Genomic DNA, 21489 nt, shown 5'->3' on the forward strand with positions numbered 1-21489 from the left:
CCTCTTGCTTCTGTTCTCTCCCTTCCTGTCTTTGTTGCACCTCCTGCGGAACTCTCTGGCATGCATTTATGTGTGATGGCACCTGCAGTTCCAGGCTTATACCCGCGGAACTAAGTTCACAAGCAAGATTTCTCAATCTTGGCGCTGCTGACATTTTTGGCCAGATGATTCTTTGCGGGGGAGCCTGCTCTGTGCATTGTAGGGTGTGCAGCAGCGTCCCTGGCCTCGACCATCCAGTGTCAGTGGTACTGCTCACCCTCCATTTGTAACAACCAGAAATGTCCCCACACATTGCCAGATAGCCCCTGGGTGAGGAGGGGTGGGGCAGAATTGCCCCTGTTTGAGAATCACTGTCTAAAGCAATAGCAGGTTTTATTCCTGCTCCCCCCCCCCCCCCGCCTGCCCCCCGTCAATTCCATAAACCACCTAAGTCTAGCAGTCATTGGTCTGGAATGGAGTTACGTACCCAACCCTGAACTAATTACAGGGCCGGTAGGGGTGGTGGTGGTGGGGCTTGTGGAGTCATTAATAGTGTGCTGGTCAGCTTGGTCTGGGGTTGCCAGCCCACTCATGAACTGTGGTTTATGTGGGCCTGTGTGTCCTACCTAACTACTGGAATGGGAGTGGGATGAGGTACTGATTATTATTAGAAACAAGGGGGATGGATTCCATGTAAGACCAAAACAAAGCCCCAAACTCCCAAACCAAAGCAAAGAACATGTGAACCCCCCACTGCTCCCCACCCCCCGACTCCCCACCTGCCAGGGACTAGGGTGTCTGTGTGACTTGAGAGTGAAGGCTTGGTGTGGTAGAAAGAGGCTGTGTCTAGCATCAGGTTGATTCCATCTGGCTCCTTTCCTTATTAGCTGGGTAACATTGGTCTAGTTGTTGAAAGTGTTTGTCGCTCAGTCATATCTGACTCTGAGACCCCATGGACCGTAGCTCTCCAGGCTCTTCTGTCCATGGAATTCTCCAGGCAGGATACTGGTTGGGTTGCCATTTCCTTCTCTAGGGGATCTTCCTGACCCAGGGATCGAACCTGGGTCTTCTGCATTGCAGTCAGATTCTTTACCGTCTGAGCCACTGTCCCCTTCTCAATTGTATTGAATCATGCCTGCAAAAATATTTCTTTTTGGTAAAATCTTCATTGAAGTGTACCAAATAAAATTACATATAAATCATATACTCAGTGACTTTACAGTTTGAATAATCTTATATAGCTGGCAAACAGATCAATAAACAGTAGCCCAGAAGGCCCCATCATAGCCCCCTCAAAGTTCTCCCTCCTCCAGAGATAATCCCTATTCTGCTTCCTATTTGTCATAGTTTAGTTTTTCCTGTTTTTGAAATTTGGCAAAAATGGAATTGTACCATGTGATTCTTTTATACCTGTTGCTTTCACTCAGTGTGGTGTCTGTATTTACCCCTGTTACTGCATAGACAATAGCGTGTTTATTTTCATACTGCAGGCCACTAGCGTTTTAACTGCTCTGAGATTTTCAAGGACTTTTGAGAAATAAAGGAGAACAGTGAAAAGCACTCATGTGTCTGTCACTTAATAGAAGGTCCATAGTCTCCTTTCCTCTAAGATTATTGATTTGGACATGAAAAGATAATACATGGGCACTCATTAGCTTGGAAATCAATTTTAATGAGTTTAATGTTTGGTCCTGAGTGATTTTAGGTAGAAACAAAGCAGTATTGGTGCCCAGTGCTCTAGCTGGTTTCCCTGTTTTGTTGATAAACGCATACTATGTGACCAAACAGTCCTTTATTGAAGATCTCTTCTCAGTGACAGTTTCAAAAGGGCATATTTTTTCCTGTTAAAGTAGAGTTGATTTACAATGTCGTGCCAATCTCTGTTGTATAGCAAAATGACTCAGTTAGATACATATATACATTGTTTTTTCATGTTCTTTTCCATCATGATTTATCACAGGATATTGAATATAGTTCCTTGTGTTATACGTTAGGATTTTAGTTGTTTATCCATTCTAAATGTAATAGTTCGAATCTTCCAGCCCCAAACTCCCAGGCCCTCTCTCTCCCTCCCCGCTTGGCAGCCCCAAGTCTGTTCCCTGTGTCTGAGTCTTTCTGTTTTATAGATAGGTTCATCTGTGCCGTGTTTTAAATTCCGCATGTAAGTGGTGTCCTATGGTAGTTGTCTTTTTCTGACTGCCTTCACTTAGTATGGGAGTCTCTGGTTATATCCTTGTTTCTGCAGGTGGGTTATTTCGTTCTTTTCTGTATGTGTGCATTGCATCTTCTGTATCCATTCATCTGTTGATGGGCGTTTACGTTGTTTCCATGTTTTGGCTATTGTGGAGAGTGCTGCTATGAACACAGGGGTGCATGTATCTTTTTGAATGATAGCTTTGTCCAGGTAAATGCCCAGGGGTGGGATTGCTGGATTCTATGGTAGCTCTATGTTTAGTTTTTCGAGGAGCCTCTATAGTGACTACACCAATTTCCATTCCCACCTACAGTGTAGGAGGGTTCCCTTTTCTCCACACCCTCTCCAGCATTTGTTATTTGTAGACTTTTTAATGATAGTCATTCTGACTGGTGTGAGGTGGTACCTCACTGTAGTTCTGATTTGCATTTCGCTAATAATTAGTGATGTTGAGCATCTTTTCATATGCCTCCTGGCCACCTGTATGCCTTCTTTGGAGAAATGTCTCTTACGGTCTTCTGCCCATTCTTTGAGTGAGTTGTTTTTTTATTGTTGAGTTGTTATGAGCTATTTGTATATTTTGGAGATTAAGCCTTTGTCTGTTGCATCATTTGTAAGTATTTTCTCCCATTCCATTGGTTGTCTTTTTTTTTTTTAATGGTTTCCTTTGCTGTACAAAAGCTTGTAAGTTTGATTAGGTTCCATTTGTTTTTGGTTTTATTCCTATTGCCTTGGGAGACTGACTTAATAAAAACATTGATACAATTTACGTAGAAAATGTTTTGCTTATGCTGTCTTCTAGGAGTTTTATGGTATCATGTTTTATGTTTAAGTCTTTAAGCCATTTTGAGTTTATTTTTTGTGCATGGTGTTAGGGTGTTGTTCTAACTCCATTTATTTACATTCAGGGCATCATTTATTGAAACCGATTTTGACTTGTGTCCTGGAGAAGGAAATAGCACTTTTTTTTTTTAATAGTTACTTGTAGCATATTTACATGTTTTAGTTCCCCTGTTTTGTAGAAAAGGGACCCGAGAGTCCTTTTTCAAAGATTGTGTAACATGCAGAACTCATACGGGATGATTGCTGTGGTAAACTGCTGGTTCATTATATTTGTGAATGTTTCTTAATCTTGGAGACATTATTTTGATGTTTCTAATATTTGGTCAAAAATATAGAGTAGTGTTTCTTACAAGGCACTTGCTCTCCTGTATTTAATAGTTTGAGACTTCTGAAATACAATGAATTTATTTGCAAGTCAGATTTGCCCTTAAATGGTATACATAGCTTGCCAGATATCCGTGGGGTGAGTTTTGTGTTTTTGACTTCACTAGTTTGTTCATCTCTGCTGTAAGCAGGGTCTGGATCTGTGAGTTGGGCTGCTTCACTGCTGTTCACAGTTTGCCTAGGTTCTTAAGAATCCCATGGATTTTGGGTGTGATGATGTAGTGGGCAGGGTGAGGAGCGTCTTCCTTACCTCCGGGATGACAGAGGACAGGTGGTACATCAGGAATTCTGCTCCTGAGAGCTCTTAGATGTTTCTGAAAACTGCAGGTGCCAGGGCCCCACCTCCACAGACTGCTTCATCTAGACTGATGAAAACTAGATAAAAGTCACTCGTTTTAAAGGTTTATCTGCCTCTCTAGTGTGCATTTGAGTTACAAATCAGTGCATTAAATGAAGAGGTTTAGATTTTGAGGACTTAAGTTCCCAGGTTGATCTTTTAGTGACTTCTGTCAGTGTTTATGCTGACCATTCAGAATGTCTTAGCTTTAAAAAACTGTTTTAGAAAAGTTACAAAGCAGTTTCATACTCTTACAGTGCTATCTTCTCCCACCTTCTTGTGTTAGCTCCTGCAGCTATTAAATCACTTCCTAAGTTGGATTTTATTCTCATTGTTTTAAGTGTTTGTAGAAAAGTGCTGGTTTAGCCAGAAAGTTGTAGGGAACCTTTCAAACGATTCATTTTATAGTATGGTGCTGGGTTTTGTGTTTGCACTGATCATTCCACGAGGTTTAAAAGCTACGAAGAAGAGAGTTTATCCAGTTTGTCATATTAGAACCAGGGCGGCTGAATGCTACTACTTCTGTTTTAACCGGAGACTAGACAGATGAGGCAGTCCTGACCCAGGGTGTGAGGGCTGCGTTAGGGGCCAGCGGTCATCAGCGTTTTTGAGATGCCAGGTGCTTCCCCAGCCAGATCACAGCACATCTGATCTCTCTGTCAGGAAGATGTAGCGCATTCATCTGACCTTTGGCTAACTGTAAGCTCACAGCGGGAGCAGGGGCATCGGTTCCCTGGGAAGAGCCGCGCCAGACCTCTCCCAGGGACCAGGCTTCTGCAGTGCACATTGAAAGCCACACATTCCGACAAGTCTCTTCCTCCCTGCACTCGACCCTCTGCTCAGGTCAGGAGCAGGCTCATCTTCTTCACTGTATGCGGTGTATTCACATCTTTATTTGGAATCTAGTCTTGATAGGTCAAACTGTTGAATGATAGGAATGCTCACATGTGTCATGTCGAGAATATCAGACAGCAGTCTTATTCTCTTTAAATAATCGAAGTATCGAGCACTAGTAAGAAGATATTTTCTTAAGTGTTTTGTGAAATTCAAGGCAGATACGACAGAGTTCATGAAGACATGGTTTAATTTCATTTTCTTTCCCTATTTACTTGTTTGTGACCAACAAATACAAATGACCACTTATTACCAACGAAAACAAAACAAAACAAGTCTGTTTCTTCTGGGAAATAATTATCTGAAATGATTGTTTTCTATTCGAACTGCTCATTTTAACTCCTTGTAGTGAGTGAACATTTCATCCAATGGGCAAAACACGGTTTTTAATATTTTATTTATTACTAGTTGGCAGAAAATCACAAGTGTAAATGTTCAGTAAAATGGCTTTTCATCCTCAATAATGTTTCAAGGGCTCTTTCCCAAGTCCTTGTGAATAAAATTACACTTGCAATGTGTTTATAATCCTTTAAAATCCTCAAATCTTTAAAAAGAAATTTGACCCAAAGGTTTAAATAAGGATTTTATTTGCAAAAATGAGTATTTTAATTCTCTTAGATTACCATTTTCTGACTAGTTATAAAACAGTATTCACAAGCCTGCTACAGAAACTTCATACTGTACTGTGCATTTATTAGTATGTGAATTCAAAAGAAACTTATTTGGGCTGTGAAAGAAGTGCAGACGTAAAAATGACCTTTAGCATAAACTCAAATAGGTTGACAGAAGAGTAGTTCAATAAATTTTTTATACGTTTAAAACAGAACTTGTTTCTTCATTATTGGCAGTTCATTTCAGTTAACATTTTTATTGCAATGCCCATTGTTAAAAGAAGAAAACCAAATCTGAAATCCTTATGAATTTATCTCAGCAAAATGCTTTTCAGATTCTTGTTTTTGCTGCCATTAGTTTTGATTTACTTTATCTGCGGTCAGAAATGACGTAGATATTATTGCTGTGACTAAAAAAAGATTTTTATTAAAAGTACCCAGATCATATCAGTGGGAATAAACACTACTGACCTCAGCATATTTGCCCTTAAAGCGTCTGTGTATTTGCAGTAAATATTGTAACTTGAAGTATACGTTCTCATAGACTAGAAGTTTCACCTTGAGACATTTTTCCGTTGCTTGCTTGTTTTGGAGGGTCATTGTGGGCATCCCTGCTTTATGTTTTACACAAGCTGCCAACTCCAGCAGACCCGACTCAGTCCTCTGTTTATTCTCACTCAGCGCCCCCGCCCCACACCCCAAGAAGGAGGGCTTGTTTCCCTCGCCACCTCTGGCATCTTGCTGCTTGCCTATCCTCCTGCTTCTCTGCCGTGATCCCTCAGTTTCTTTATACCTGAAATGTTGGTGTATCCTAACGTACCATCTTAGCTCACTTCCTTTACTTTCCCTTTTTCTGTTGTCAGGGCATCAGCCACCTCCCATCTGTATACATGGGCTGTTGATGTCCAGTCGAGATCTCCTGTCTTGGACTGCAGGCTGGCTTGTTCAGCTGCCCACCACATGTCTTTACTTTCAAGTCCTTCTGGTCGTACTCAACATGGACAGGAGGGGAGCTCACTGTAATCTCTCCCCAGACCTGCTGCTTCTGTATTCCCTAATGAAGAAGCCTAAGCCAGAGCATCTGTGAGTCCCATGCAGTCTCCCATGCCTCCAGCTCCCCCATCCAGGTAGTCACCAGGTCTTGTGAGTCTGTCTTCCAGAATCTTTCCTGCAGCCTTTTTTTCTCTTGCAGTGCTTGCTGCTTAGTTCAGGTTCCCAGCAGACCCCATCTCAGTTACTGTAAAGATTCTAACCAAACCTTCCTCCAGGCCCCACTCCCTTCTCAGGCAGGGCTATCTTGTGTTCATCTCACACTTCTGAATCCCTGCCTCTTGGCATCCAGTTATACCTAGGATCACATTTGGAAATAAAATGAAATAAATGACTCACTTCCCTTATGTTACAATAGCGTAGGTGAGTCCAGGACAGAATTATAAAGAATAGAGAATTCAGGATTTCATCATATGTGGACATGAGGCCTTCATTTTTTTAAAAATTATGCAATTTTAAAAGACTACTTTCCATTTACAGTTATTACAAAATGTTGGCTATATCCCCTGTGTTGTACAGTACAGTACATTCTTGAGTCCATCTTACGCCCTTTCTCTCCTACCTTTATTACTCCTTTCCCCACTCCTCACTGGTAACCGCTAGTTTGTTCTCTGTATCTGTGTATCTACTTGTTTTTTTTTTTTTTTAATATTTACTAGTTTGTTGTATTCTGTGTGTGTGTGCCCAGTCGTGTCTGACTCTTGCGACCCCATGGACACAGCCTGCCAGACTCCTCTGTCCATGGGATTCTCCAGGCAAGAATACTGGAGTGGGTTGCTATGCCCTCCTCCAGGGGATCTTCCCCACCCAGGGATTGAACCCAGTCTCCTGCGTTGCAGGATTCTTTACCAACTGAGCCACCAGAGAATCCCCATTTTATTAAACTTCACATAAAATTGATACCACACACATATAGGTGATTTCTCTGTTTTCTTTCACTTAGCATAATGCCCTCCAAGTCCATCCATGTTACTGCAAATAGTAAACTTTAATTCTTTTTTCTGGCTGAGTGGTATTCCATTATATATATATATATGTATATGTATTAATATGATTATATATATAATTATTCTACTTCTGTGAAAAATATCATTAGTAGTTTGATAGGGATTGAATTGCATCTGTAGATTGCCTTGGGTAGTATAATCATTTTAAGTATATTGATTCTTCCAGTCCAATAACAGTATATCTTTCCATCTGTCTGCATTGTCTTCAGTTTCTTTCATCAGTGTCTTAAAGTTTATGGAGTACAGGTTTTTTGCCACCTTAGGTATGTTTATTTTTCAGTATTGTATTTTTTTTTTGATTCAATGGTAAATGGAATTGTTTCCTTAGTTTCTTTTTCTGATATTTTGTTGTTAGTGTATAGAGATGCAACAGATTTCTGTGTATTAACTTTGTAACCTGAAACTTTATGGATTTCTACTAGAGCATTAGTGAGCTCTAGTAGTTTTCTAGTAGCATCTTTAGGATTTTCTATGTATGGTATTATGTCATCTGCAAACAGTGACAGTTTTCTTATTTTCCAGTTTGGATTCCTTTTTATTTTCTTTTTCTTTGCTTGCTTTGGCTAGGACTTCTAAAACTATGTTGAATGAAAGTGGTGAAAGTGGGTATCCTTATCTTGTTCCTGATCTTAGAGTGAATACTTTGAGCTTTTCACTGTTGTGTATGACATTAGCTGTGGGTTTGTCATATGCCTTCATTTTTCAAAAAGCAGTACCCAGGTCTGTTCTGGTAAAGAGAACTAAACTATCAAAGTTTTGCAAAATTAGACATAAATGGGGGCTTCCCTTGTGGCTCAGCTGGTAAAGAATCTGCCTGCAATGCAGGACACCTGGGTTTGATACCTGGTGTGGGAAGATCCCCTGGAGAAGGGAAAGGCTGCCCACTCCAGTATTCTGGCCTAGAGAATTCCAAGGACTGTATAGTCCATGGGGTCCAAAGAGTTAGAGACTGACTTTCACTTCACTTCATTTCAGACATAAGTGGAGCTCATTTTTTATTTAGTCTCTTAGTATACCTGAATGACTTACAGAAATGTTTTTAAAATGTTGGATTTTAAACTGTTTACAATTTATTGTTGAAACTGTGTTTGGTAACATGCCTTCAAATATTTTGAAATCGCTGTATCTTGTCAGGATCCCTGAGATTTTTCTAAGCCCAGTTATCTCCTTTATACCCATATTCACACAGCTTACCAGCTCAGGGAGAGGGAGGCACTGGTTTTTGACTAAAGCATTATCTTTTGAAGATTCTGATTAAAGGATAGGAAAAAGATTGGTGGCTGGGAAAAGGACCACAGCACAACTCTGTCTGCCTAGGACCCATGTACTCTTTAGCCTCTTCTGACATTGTGAAGAGACGGAAAAAGCAAGTTCTCTAATTTGTGTCTTGCTTGTGTTTGTACTTTATTACCGAGTCACCATAAATTCATATGACTTCACACATTTTCTCTCCCCTTTGATATGTAATGAAAGACACCGTTACTCATTCCGATGCAGTGGGAAGACCCAGCATACAGAAATGTCCGGTATTTTAAGAAGCCTCAAAAGACTGAGTAAGCTTTGAATTTCCTGTTCAGAGAGTGGGGTTAGTAATTAGGAGGATTCACATGACTCCTGATAAAAAATTTTACCCATTTGCTTAGAAAAGCATCTTTTATTTGCATGAACTGTTTTTCTTTTTTGTAAAAGTCATTATTCTTTATGCTCACAGAAACAACTTTTACCTGAAAAATCTTTTAAGAATTCCCCCCCGGCCCCCACCAAGAGAGAAAAACTGAGGCTGTTTTTGCCAAGGTCCTGTCGTGACTGTTTGGCAAATGTGTGAATGAAATTTAGACTTTCTACTTCTTTCTTTCTGTCCTGTCTTTTATATTTATGAATAACTTTTAGTCCTTTGCAAGATGTGTAATTATTTGTACATAGAGGAATGAGCCACAGCCCAAGCTGTGCAATACTCAGTGCATGTGGATGCTTGACGTTGAAATTCTGGCTTCCTCAGTGTCATTAGGTCTTATGCTTCAGGAATTAATTTTTTAAAATATAAAATATGTCTAAAGATGTTTTGACTTTTTGTATGATAAAGTACCTTGAAAGGATATATCTTAATCTTTTCAGCAGAGCTTGTCTTTAAGGTGTGCATGATATGAAATCACAGAGAAAAGTCTTTTGAGTTGGGTCTTTGGGGATTATGTTGTGAACACAGAATATAAGTTTTTTCAGATCTACTGAAACCACCTCCCTTTACTGTATGTATTGATCTTTGACCTAAATTGAAAAGGGTTTGGTTTTCTTTTCCTTCTGTAATGTTATTAAAAAGAAATGGGTCTATGGGTATTGGGTGTTCAATTGGATTTTCTTAGAAAGGGAAAAGGAAAAAATGGCTTTGGGTGTTATTTAATAGGTCATATCAAAAGCTAGGCCCTTCCTTATGAAAATGCATTCACGCCTGTCTTGTGTTAGTGCTGTGGCTGTACGTCTTCCAGATGATCAGACACGTGCTTATTCATTCTGTGGAAGACTCCTCTCTTTCTGGCTTCTTTGAAGGATCTTGTCGGAAGCTAATGATGAGAGGGTATGGCAGTCAGGCTGACGATACTACATGAGGCTCTTGTTCATTCTCTTGACCACGACTGCATTAGGAGCCGAAGGCTTTAGAAGCTCAGTGGGAAGAAGCCGCACTGTGTTGCCTTGATAATGATACTGTCATGGGTTGCTGATTCCTCGATTAAAACCTCCGAGCTATGTAGTCAATACTGTTCAGCTATTAGGGAATATAAAACTGAGGAATAAACTGTCAGTTGTCATTAGAGAAAATAATGATGTTATGATTAGAAGAAAGGTTGTGTAAGGTAATTTCAGTCTCGTTATCCTCATCCTGTCATTTATTTAGAAGACTTGATGTGCTGCCAAGACGTACTGCCATGCAATCTAGAATAACTGCATACTGTTTTGGTGACAGACCTTTTGAAGGGAGAGTGACAGCTTCTCGGAGAAGACCTTTGGCTCTGGAGTGGGGGGACCAGCCTGGATTTAACTTGCTGTGTCTGTGGACTTATTACTTAAGCTTGCAGGCACATGAATCCCCTAGCATATCCCTGGCATGTTAAGGGATGCTTAATAAATACTGCTCTCCTTCTCTTCTCTGTGAAGGTTGTGCCTTTCCCTCTCCTGGTCCGGACCTCTGTGGGTTTCTCCTTTGGCCCCGTGTGATGAAATATGCAGTGCATGGATGTGGGGAGCATGACGTGGCTCCTGTGGTCGCAGGCCCTGTGCATCCCAACCACTGTGCTGTGCTGGGCTTAGTCACTCAGTCCTGTCCGACTCTTTGCTACCCCACGTATGTGTGTAGCCTGCCAGGCTCCTCTGTCCAAGGGATTCTCCAGGCAAGAATACTGGAGTGGGTAGCCATTCCCTTCTCCAGGGGATCTTTCCAACCCAGGGATGGAACCGGGTCTCCTGCATTACAGGCGGATTCTTTTCCAGCTAAGCTACCAGGGAAGCCCAACCACAGCAGGTTCCAAATGACATTCCTTCCTTTCCCGGCAGGTGCCTGAGATCATCAGTTCCATCCGGCAGGCTGGGAAGATCGCCCGCCAGGAGGAGCTCCGCTGCCCTTCGGAGTTCGATGACACATTCGCCAAGAAGTTCGAGGTGCTGTTCTGCGGCCGCGTGGCCGTGGCGCACAGGAAGGCTCCACCCGCCCTGATCGATGAGTGCATCGAAGGCTTCAGTCACGTGAGCGGTGGCTTCTCCTCGGATCAGTCCCGGTCTGCACTGCAGCCACCGGGGGATGGGGAGCGGGGCCCGCGGCCGATGCGCAAGTCCTTCTCGCAGCCCGGGCTGCGCTCCTTGGCCTTCCGAAAGGAGTTTCAGGATGCAGGCCTGCGGAGTAGTAGTTTCTTCAGCTCTTTTGAGGAGAGCGACATCGAGAACCACCTGATTAGTGGACACAATATTGTGCAGCCGACAGATATTGAGGAAAATCGAACTATGCTCTTCACGGTAAAATATTATCAAGCCTCCTGCACATCCCCAATCTGGCCTTTGTGTTCAAAAGAAAATCTGCTTAGTCGAACAAAGATTATCTGTGAATTGCTTTTGGATTTATGTGTGAATCCGTATATTTTTATTCTGAATAATTCTTTTGTCAGGATAGAATCCTTATTTAGTCCCTATTAGCCTTGGGAATCATCAGGGGGTAACAAACAGAATCTATCTTACATCCTGTATGATTTTTATCTGCCTCCCATGTGGTGGTGAAGACATCTTTTCAATGTGGATCAATTAATGTGTGTAAAAGAGGCTCCAGAAGGTTTTTTTTTTTTTTTTTTTTTTAACTTATTTCAAGTAATATATTTCAGCAAAATTTTTTGGAAAATACCCCTTCTTTATTATTTTTATTAATTTGTAAAACTACTTACACTTTGTTACCTGGGTAATTGGGGATAACATGATATTTGAAATTGATACCCAAACTACAGTATTAGTTTAGCCAGTTGCTTACTCTTTTCTAGAAATAATTTGATAAACTGACAGTGAGCCAAATGCCAGAAAAGGCATGGACAGGAGGCTGTCCCTGGCTGTTGAGGCTCCTGGGTTCCAGGCTGATCCCAGCTGTTCTGGAAAGGTTGCTGTCCTGGGAGTCCTCTGGGTCTGAGCTGATGGGACTCAGCTGGCTCCCTAGTGAGCTGGCCTCTGCAATATGGGAAACAGATTGTTCTCAGCCTCCTCTGTCTCTTCTTTGGCCTAAGGCTGACTGAGAGTTTAGGGAGAGAGCAAGGTAACATTTCCGTGCCTAACTCAGGGCCAAGTGATGAGGAAGCTGGCTGTGTAGATATACAGGTTTGAAATCAAGATGGAGTGTCAGAGGGCCGATTTCTTCCTCTTTTCATGGTTGACCTAATATACTGAAAAGAGTGCTACGTTGGCAGTCAGACTGGTGTTGTAATGTGTGATCTGTATTTAAAAAAAAAAAAAAAAAACCACCAAAACCTCTTGTTATCATTGGGAAAGCTGCTTAGTGCATTTATTTTCAAGTACTTATTGTGTAAATGCTATCCACAGGGTCACTTGCAACATGCTAGAAATACAACAATGAACAGGACAGGCATGATCTCTGCCCACGTGAAATTTAGATTCCAGTGAGAGACTGACAACTGATTGTATGAGTAATTGTCTCACTAAAATTGTGATAAATGCTGCAAAGGATGCTGTGAGGGCTTCTGGGGAATCAGGGCTTTCTGAAGGCAGTGATAGTCACTGAGCAGAAGTGTCATTGTGGCCAGCTAGAGGATCATCCTGGGTTCAGGGAGCAGCAGGGGAGGGAGGGAAGCTGCACAGTTAACTATGGTTATTGCGACACAGTCCTCTGCTCTAATGGAGATCTGTTAGGCTGACCCTCGTCTGTAAGACAATGTTAGTTTGTGCTCGCACTGTTAGCTTTTTTAGGAAGTCAGGTAAGCAGGAGTGAGTACCTAACACAGTATGTACTCAACAATTGGTAGATTTTAAACAATAATTTAAGAAGACTTTTCTGATCATTAGAAAGTGTCCTGGAAATTTTAAAAGAGAAGCTCCTCTATCCTTGGAGATTCACTTATGCAGAAACCTCTCTTTCTTACAAAGGGGAGCTGTGGGAACCTGAGGCTTCGTGACTAACTTTGAGATATTTGGTCCTCTCACCTCAAGACTGCTGCCTGATGAAGGTGAACACACTGATGGTTGTCTCCTACCCGAAGCCTGTAGAATAGAGTGTGACCTGGAAGTGGTCTTCTACATGATATGGTCCCTGCTCAGTAGGAGCTTGAGCCATTGATTCTTTATTTCCCTAGGTCATGAAATGAGAAAGTGTGTGTAATAAATCTGAATTCAGTGTTCATGCAAAGCTAGTTTCTTTCTTTCTTTGTCTTTAAGATTGGTCAATCTGAAGTTTACCTCATCAGTCCTGACACCAAAAAAATAGCGTTGCAGAAAAATTTTAAGGAGATATCCTTTTGCTCTCAGGTAAATGGACGTGGGTTATCAGCTCAACTGCAGTTGCATTTTTTTAATGAATTATTTTACTGTCTGTCATTCAACCGAAGTAGCTAAGGTTACAAGATGTATGCTTTCTAAGTGCTGGGTTTGTGATCTTGCATTTCCTTTTGTATATTAAGGCAAAATATAATTTTGAAATTAAAATTTTTGCTTTTAGTGACCATAACTTAACTGGAGAAAGAAGGTATCCTTTTCCTTTTTTCCCAGTCATTGGTAGTAATGGTCCACAGTCATGGTTTCCAGGTGTATGTGCGTCTGTATGCATATTTATATATACATTCATACACACTAATGTATTTTTTTAAATACTTATTTTTACTTTCTAAAAATTCATGACTTTTGAGATACCAGGATCATTATTTCTTCTTCCTTAAAATATAATAAATAATGACTACCTTTGAGGATTTTTCCTTAGAGTACAGTGTCTACTTGAGTTCTTTCCTGAAAATCTCCTGGGTGTGTTTCATAGAGAGATTTGGGGAATCTGTCAGTTATAATGAGCTATGACAACTTTTTACTCAGAATCTTCCTAGCAAAAATGTGTTACTATTTGGGTAGTTTTAAAAAGTCTGAAATCATTTTCTCATTTTCATTTTCTCAAAATTAGTAAGATATAATGAAACTCTCATTGTTGATTTATAATGTGATCTATGTAATGATTCAATAGGGAATTTTCCCCCCAAAGGTGAAAATGACGTTCATGCATAAGATCGACTAGAGAACCATTTACAAATAAAATGTTTTTTCCAAATCATATTCTCCTTTGGAGTAACCTCTTGCACATGCTTAACTTGCTGTTGGAGAACATTGATGGCAGTGCCAGGATGTGTCAGTGATTGCTCGTTTATTGGGAAATATTTGACCTGAAAGTGAGATTCTCCATAGACATTTTATCTTGATTTGCTTGTATTTCTCTTGAAATGGTAATATTAAATATTTGCTTTTTCATATGGTAATTTTGTTAATTCCTAAAGGATGTTTACAAGTTTACATGATCACCTGCCCTTCAAGCTGTCAACACTCTGCATGCTGGTGCTTTTAGGAGGTGCTATCTTATCTGTATTAAGGTGGTTCTTAGCTGATACTTTCAAAACAAGTATACATATTAATATTTATTAAAAAGAGCTCTTAGGAAACTGATACAGCTTTGGCCTTAATATCTTATGTTTGAAAGTACCTCTGTTCGTTATGTGTATAACTTTTGACTCATTCCTCCTACCAGTTTACTTCAGGATTTACTTGTTTGTTATTTTAGGAGTACAAATATTTTAAATCCTTTCCTTTAATTTTTGTGTCTACGTGTGTTTGCTTGTGTATGTGTACAGTTGTGTTTCTTTGTTAATCTCTCATTTACTTTTTCCTTAATACTCAAGAAAAGTTCTCATTTTTCTGTGTCAGCTTTTCTCCACTTCCTCTCACTACTAAAATGAGGATAAAAGCTCTGGTTTTCAGATCCTGCTTGTAGGAATAGTCAGAGTAGTAACATTTTAGTAGAACTTCATATTTGAAAGATGTTTTTAGATATTTAAAACATCTGGAAAACAGTAATTTCACAGTGTCCTTTAAAACCGTGCTGTGTGAGTCTTCAGCTGCGCGTGTGGCAGTGGTGCCTCCTCTGGGTACAGCTTACCATTCTTGCTCTTTCCCTGCCTTCCACAGGGTATTAGACATGTGGACCACTTTGGGTTCATCTGCCGTGAGTCTTCCGGAGGTGGAGGCTTTCATTTCGTCTGTTACGTGTTTCAGTGCACAAATGAAGCTCTGGTAAGTGAGAAGGGGCTCTTCTTACCTTGAAATCTCGTCTACAGGGGATGTCAGCCTCACTGATTTCTTTACATAGCAAAACTATGTGGCTTCACTGACAAATTACTTGGTTTTCATTATACTTTTGTGACTATTTAATAACCAGTTAATATACACTTGAGACTTACTTGGGTGCACATTTTCAATGTTCATCATGCTTAAAGGCCTGCTCACTTTCACCCTCTGCTTTAGCATCTTTCAAAAGTCATTTTGGACTTTTGATCAGAAGAGTTGGTTTTCGTTCAGTATTTAATTTGCATCTAGTTTTTACCTTATCTCCTTGAAAAGCCTTGAGCATTTGTAGTGTTTCTAGACTATGTATAATCCTAGTGGTTCTTAATGATTATTATCCATTAACCTGTGACTAACAGTCCAGAAGAATCTTAAGTACTGGGTCTTTCCACAGAGTCCTGAAATCTCTGCCAGATCATTTTAAATGGACTTTCTGCTCTCTGTCGTCTCTGATCAGGTGGATGAGATCATGATGACCTTGAAGCAGGCCTTCACGGTGGCTGCTGTGCAGCAGACAGCCAAGGCGCCAGCCCAGCTGTGTGAGGGCTGCCCCCTGCAGGGCCTGCACAAGCTCTGCGAGCGGATCGAGGGTGAGCCGGGGCGGGGTGGGGTGGGCAGTTCAGGGTCCTGGGCAAATTCGTTGGAAGGTTGTGTCCCACGGAGGCCAATGTTAGTTACAGGGGTCATGGATGGATGTCCTCTGTATATCAGGTGCTACCATCTCCCCTCGAGGGGCCCGGAGGAGGGTGGAAGAGTTAGGGGAACAGAGGGCACAAGACGAGTTGCGCTGTTAATCATGGTGGGGTGAGTGTTCAGTTGGCTGCCAAGGAGGGATCTAGTAAGATGAGAGGTAAGAATTACCACTGAGTGAGCCGATTGCATGGCTTCCCTGGTGGCTCACTGCAGCTCTCCTGCAATGCAGGAAACCCAGGTTTGATCCCTGGGTAGGAAAGATCCCCTGGAGAAGGAAATGGGAACCTGCTCTAGTATTCTTGCCTGGGAAATCCCATGGACAGAGGAGCCTGGTCAGCTGCATTCTGTGGGGTTGCAGAGTTGGACACGCAAAGAGTCCGTTACAAGGTCAATGATAGCTTCTTCCAGAGCAGTTTTAATGGTGAGGAATGGCCAGAGGGCAGGTTGCAGTTGAGGAGCCAGTGAGAAAGAGCACAGGAAGTATTGCTCCAAGTTTTTCTAGGAATTTGGCTTGGGGAGAAACTGCAATAAATGTTATGATTTCCATGCTTAAGATATGCCTGGCACTGTACTGTTTTCTTTAACATGTATTATCATCCATTTAATCCTCACCACTTTGTGGAAGGAAAAGGGATTACTGCACATTTGAGGGATAAGCAAACCGACTTTCTGGGGCTTGGGGATGATAACCATCCTGATGGATGTGAAGTGGTATCTGATTTCCCTTTTTAAAGACAAATTGACGTGATCTTAAGGTCTTCAAGGTTCACTTGCTGGCATTCCAGTGCTGTTTAAAATGGATCAAAATGATTAACATTGTCAATCATGTTTTCCTAGTTGTTCCTCTTTGCTGACATGATACAAAATATATCTGGGAACAAGGAAAGTTGTGCTTTAACAAGAGATCCCATCTGAGGGCATCACTAGTTCTTTCCTTAGTGGTTGTGAGATAAGGTAAACGATGACGGCAGTGTCCCCTATGAGCTTGTTAAGAAGCCTGCAGTGACTTCGGCCTTGAAGATAAAGCAGATTCTGACCTGCAGGAGCTGGAAGGGTTCCAGAGTTCCACTTGACAAATCTTTCTTTGGTCTGGCTTAGCTTTCAGAGAGCTATACCTGAAAAGTTTAATTATGGTAGGGATTTTGCTGCTGTAGTTTCAGAGTGATTATTTAATTCATCTTTTTACTGGATAAGATCCAAGCAAAGCAGAAAGCTATGCTAATGTAAAAACATCCATTAACTAGCACAATTAGAAGACTGGGGAGGGTACGTTTTGCCTACATGATGGGAAGCACTTCTAAAGCATCGATGGCACATTATTACAGCCGTCCTTAGTAAGGGAGATGCTGATTATTTTATGGATAGTTAGTTTCAGGTTCTTATATTTTGCTAGATTGCATCCCTACCCAGGGATCCAACCCAGTTCTCCCGCATTGCAGGCAGATTCTTTACCATCTGAGCTACCAGGGAATCCCCAAGGAGAATGAAATCGTTTATTAAAGCTCATTGTATGTACCCATAACAGTGGTTCTAATAGGAAGTTATGATCTGGCCAAGAACATCATAAACAGTGGAGAGGAACAATGAATGACATGGCCACAAAAAGAAAGACTTAAAGACTGTTTCCTTAATCAACTGATGTAGTTAATATGCTCTGGAATCCATAAAGTAGAATAAATAGACTGTACTTGTGGGTGCCATTGGACACTTAAAACACATAAGAGGGGCAGCTGTACAGATTCTGTGTTTGGACTCTCTACAACTGCTAGTATTTATATAGCATTTTGCTTATTTTAAAGTTTAGAGGAACATTTTGGGAATTCTGGCATAAATTACACTTTCACTAAAAAGAAAAAGTTGAACTGAGGTTTCCTTTTGCTCTCCAAGTAAATTTGCCTTCGGCAAAGCAAAACTATTCATCAGTGCTCCCTTTAATAAGAGCCTTTTCTGGCGGCCAGCATGAAGGCAGACTGACTTGCTGCCCTTCTCTCCTGTAAAACCTTTGGCATCACGTGGGGAATGCTGCCTTCTTGCTGCAGAAACCCCCAGGAGCGGCTGAAAGTGTTGAGAAGCCCCACGGAGGGTGCACAGTGGAGAGTAGGCGTGGAGGCTGGAGGATCAGCTTTGATTTGAGATGGGGCAGAAAGGACTTAATGAATTGAGAGCTCCTGAAGGCGAGGATAGACCTGTCTACGGATCTCTGCATACCTGCTGAATATGAAGAGTGGACTGTATTGTATGATTTCACCTGAGGTTGTTAGAAGTATGTGTAATGAGCCTAACTCTTCTTGAGGTTTTTCTCCGTATGTGAATGTTTCATCAAACAGTACAGATGTGTCCGCGAGAGGATGCTTGGACGGTATCATTGACATCCAGATGCAGGGAGGATTTTTATTTAATGACTTCTGAGTGCTAATTTTGCTCATAACTGTAAACAGTGTTTCGATTCAGCCTGTAAGGAGTTAGTGCAGTGAAGGCATCGCTGTTTCCCTGGCTGGTGTGACCTGACAGCTTGCCAGAGGAGTAGCTGAATAAACTGTGCTCTGACAAATCGAGCTGTCCTTTCTGCACCTTTAATCACTTCTCTCTTTTAAATTGAAGAATAGTTGACTTCCAATATTATTAGTGTCTGTGTGCAACGTGGTGATTCAGTATTTTTGTATCTTCTGTACCACACAGTGTCATCATAACATTATTGACTGCATTCCGTTTGCCATACATCACATCCCTGTGACTTATTTATATTATAACGGGTAGTTTAATCCGCTGGTACATCTTAGTCCCCTTCACTTATTTTGCCCTTCCCTTCTGCCCTACGGCCACTAGCTTGTTCTTTGTGAGTCTATTTGTGTCTTGTTATATTTGTGTTTTAGATTCCACATATAAGTGAAAATCTGCCGTACTTGTCTTTTTCTGCCTGACTTATTTCACTGAGCAGTTCACTTTGGTATTGAAGTCACCGGGGTCAGGTGACTTGACTGTGTGTGGATTAAGGGAGGCAGTGGAGTGTTCTGGAGTGGTCTCTGGAGGCAGATCAATGTGGGTCAGATACTCACTCTGTCCCTTACGTAGATGATGACACTGGACAAAGTATTTGACTTGATTGTGCCTCAGTTTCTTCACCTATGGACCTTGGGATTACTGTATATAGTGCCCACTTTCAGGATTATGCTGAGGGTTAGATGAGATTGTGCAGTGTTCCATAAAGTGGCACAGCAGTCATTAAAAAAAATACTGGCTTTTATTTTTATGGTGGCCGTTTAGGGTTTTCTTGGCCAAAAAAAAGGTGGTGGGGGAGTACCTCTGGAAGGACTTCTAGAAGCTGCAGTGGTTTGAGCTGGGGCAGTGGCCTCGCCACTGCTTGCTGAGAAGGGTGGGGCCCCTGCCTTCTGTGGCAGGGAAAGCAGGGAGTGCTGGCTCTGGGACAGACAGGCTTGGCTGCTAATTGGCCTCCTGACCTGTCAGTTGCCTGGCTTCTCTGGACCTCGGCAAACTCATCTGTAAAACAGAAGCCTGATTTCCAAGTCCCTGTTCTTGATTTCTGAGATGCGCGTCTGGCCATCCTCATTATGAGGATAAATCTGGCCTAGAGCCTGGCCCAGCGGCTCACCCTCAGGAGGAAATGGGCTGGCGAGTGGATAGGGACAGTGAAGTGAAAGTGAAGTCGCTCAGTCGTATCTGACTCTTTGCAACCCCATAGGCTGTAGCCCACCAAGTTCCCTGCTTGAGGAGAGGAGTGGGTTGCCATTTCCTTCTCCAGGGGAGATTGTCTAGTTTACATATAAACACTCATGAGGTTTTATCATTTTCTGAGGACAGTGTTCCAGTTGTGTGCGATATTTTAACATGGAGTAGTGGTAGAAAGAAAAATGATTTGGAGCCACACGAGGCTGAGGTAGAGTCCAGTGTGTTGGACTTCGGGAGTCTTGTGAGCTCTCTGGGTCTCAGTTTTCTTAAACTGTAAAATGGGGCTAACCAAGCCCTCTTCGTCAGGTGGTTCTAGTATAAAATGAAATGATACACACCTGACATTTAAGTGGGCGTCTAGCACATGAGGGCTCAGTCAAAAACTGTTACTTGTTGTCAGTGTCCTCATCACTGACATTGTTATTGATTAGAATTTCCATAAGACCTCCGATGCCTAGAGAGGGAGGGAAGGCATGTAAGAGAGGGAGTGGGAATGGAAGGTGTTAACTCTACCTCCTGACTGTTACGGAGTGTGTTCTCAGGTCTCTCTTTTTTCTTAATAGGAATGAATTCTTCCAAAACCAAACTAGAACTCCAGAAGCACCTGACAACATTAACTAATCAGGAGCAAGCAACTATTTTTGAGGAGGTTCAGGTACAGTACTGGTTTTTAATTTCCAGAAAGGGGGTGGGGCGGAAAAAGGCATCTTCTCTGTGGAATGTTATCATAAAAAATAGCAAAGCAGACCTGTTGGAGCCCTGAGGAAGTGGGCCTGAGTTCCTCTTGGTTTGAGCATTAACAGTCTCGGGACAAGGGCAAGGTCAGTATTGCAGACTCCTGTGAGAACTTGGCTTTTGTGTGAAAACTACTAACCCAGGGGAGTGCTCTCTTAAGGAATGAGAGGAAGGAAATTATAAAGTAGAATGAGCCTCAGCCTGGGATACAGAGGACCCTGGACTTTGGTCCCTGAGCACTGCTTTCCCCAGAGACTTATGCCAGCTCCGTTCCACTCAGGATTTCAGACCTCAGTGTGGGAATCTTAAGGATATAACATTTTGTACATGAACTTGAACATAAGTTTCCCTCCTCGCTCTTTTTTTTTTCAGTTTTGAAAATACATTTAAATGTTGCCTACACTATATAGTATATCAAATCTAAACATAAAAACAAAATATAGGACAAAACCCAAGCTCATTGGTTTCCTGCTTTAACCCTGGAAACTCGCTCTCATCCTTGCATTTAGATGCATGTATCTCAGGGAGACCACGCTCTGTGTGCTGGTCTGCCTGTAGTCCGTTCATTATGAATCTTTGATGAGCTCATCAAAAATGTCATGTCTGCTTTTGCAAAGGGACGTTTTCTGTGGTTTCCTGGCACTTTTTCTCGGGAGGCGATCACAGCAGAACAAAGCCTAAGTGTCTTGTGAGGAGAGTGGCAGGGGCTTTGCACATAGAGGGGTCTTCAAACAAAGCAAGAAGGCCGTTAAGTCTAGGTTGTCAGTTTTTTCTTCCTCCTCACTGGGGAAAAGGCTACAGACAGGACCCATGATCTGTTTTCTGTTAAGAGTGAGAAATTAAAGAATTGTCTTTTTCTTTTTAATCACATGTTCTCAGTTCTCCTTTCCTTGGTCTTCTGCAGTAAAATTAGAAAGAGTTTGAATTTTATAAATAGCTTAGAATGTTATTTTCACAATTATCAGTTGTTCTTAAATTTTCTTGTGTTCTTCTGAATCGAGGCACTACTTAATTTTCTTAAAGAATCTTTAGAGTTCTAAGTACACAGTATTCTCAGACAGACTTAATGTGATTGGTACTTAGAATTCTTAAATAGATGGACAATTTGCTTCTGATTGATAATGCATTTGTGATGGGAGCTGGGGCCTTTTTGCTGGCTTACTTTGTTGTAGTGCCATCAAGTCTCTTTAGCAAGCATAGAGGATTCATTCCTTCCCTAATGTG

The 21489-nt window shown here is 41.6% G+C and overlaps 1 protein-coding gene across 10 annotated transcripts in view; it reads left to right on the forward strand.

The window, feature by feature from the left end:
- TBC1D1 (TBC1 domain family member 1) overlaps positions 1-21489 on the forward strand; it is a 226723-nt gene that overhangs the window by 102547 nt on the left and 102687 nt on the right. For all 10 annotated transcript variants that reach the window (XM_027544253.1, XM_027544254.1, XM_027544246.1 and 7 more), the window contains 5 exons: positions 10846-11301; positions 13213-13302; positions 14995-15099; positions 15608-15740; positions 20094-20185. In XM_027544253.1, coding sequence (XP_027400054.1) covers positions 10846-11301; positions 13213-13302; positions 14995-15099; positions 15608-15740; positions 20094-20185 — 876 coding nt within the window. The remainder of the gene's footprint in view (positions 1-10845; positions 11302-13212; positions 13303-14994; positions 15100-15607; positions 15741-20093; positions 20186-21489) is intronic.

The sequence above is a fragment of the Bos indicus x Bos taurus genome, chromosome 6 (genome assembly GCF_003369695.1).
Source record: "Bos indicus x Bos taurus breed Angus x Brahman F1 hybrid chromosome 6, Bos_hybrid_MaternalHap_v2.0, whole genome shotgun sequence".
NCBI classification, from domain to species: domain Eukaryota; kingdom Metazoa; phylum Chordata; class Mammalia; order Artiodactyla; family Bovidae; genus Bos; species Bos indicus x Bos taurus.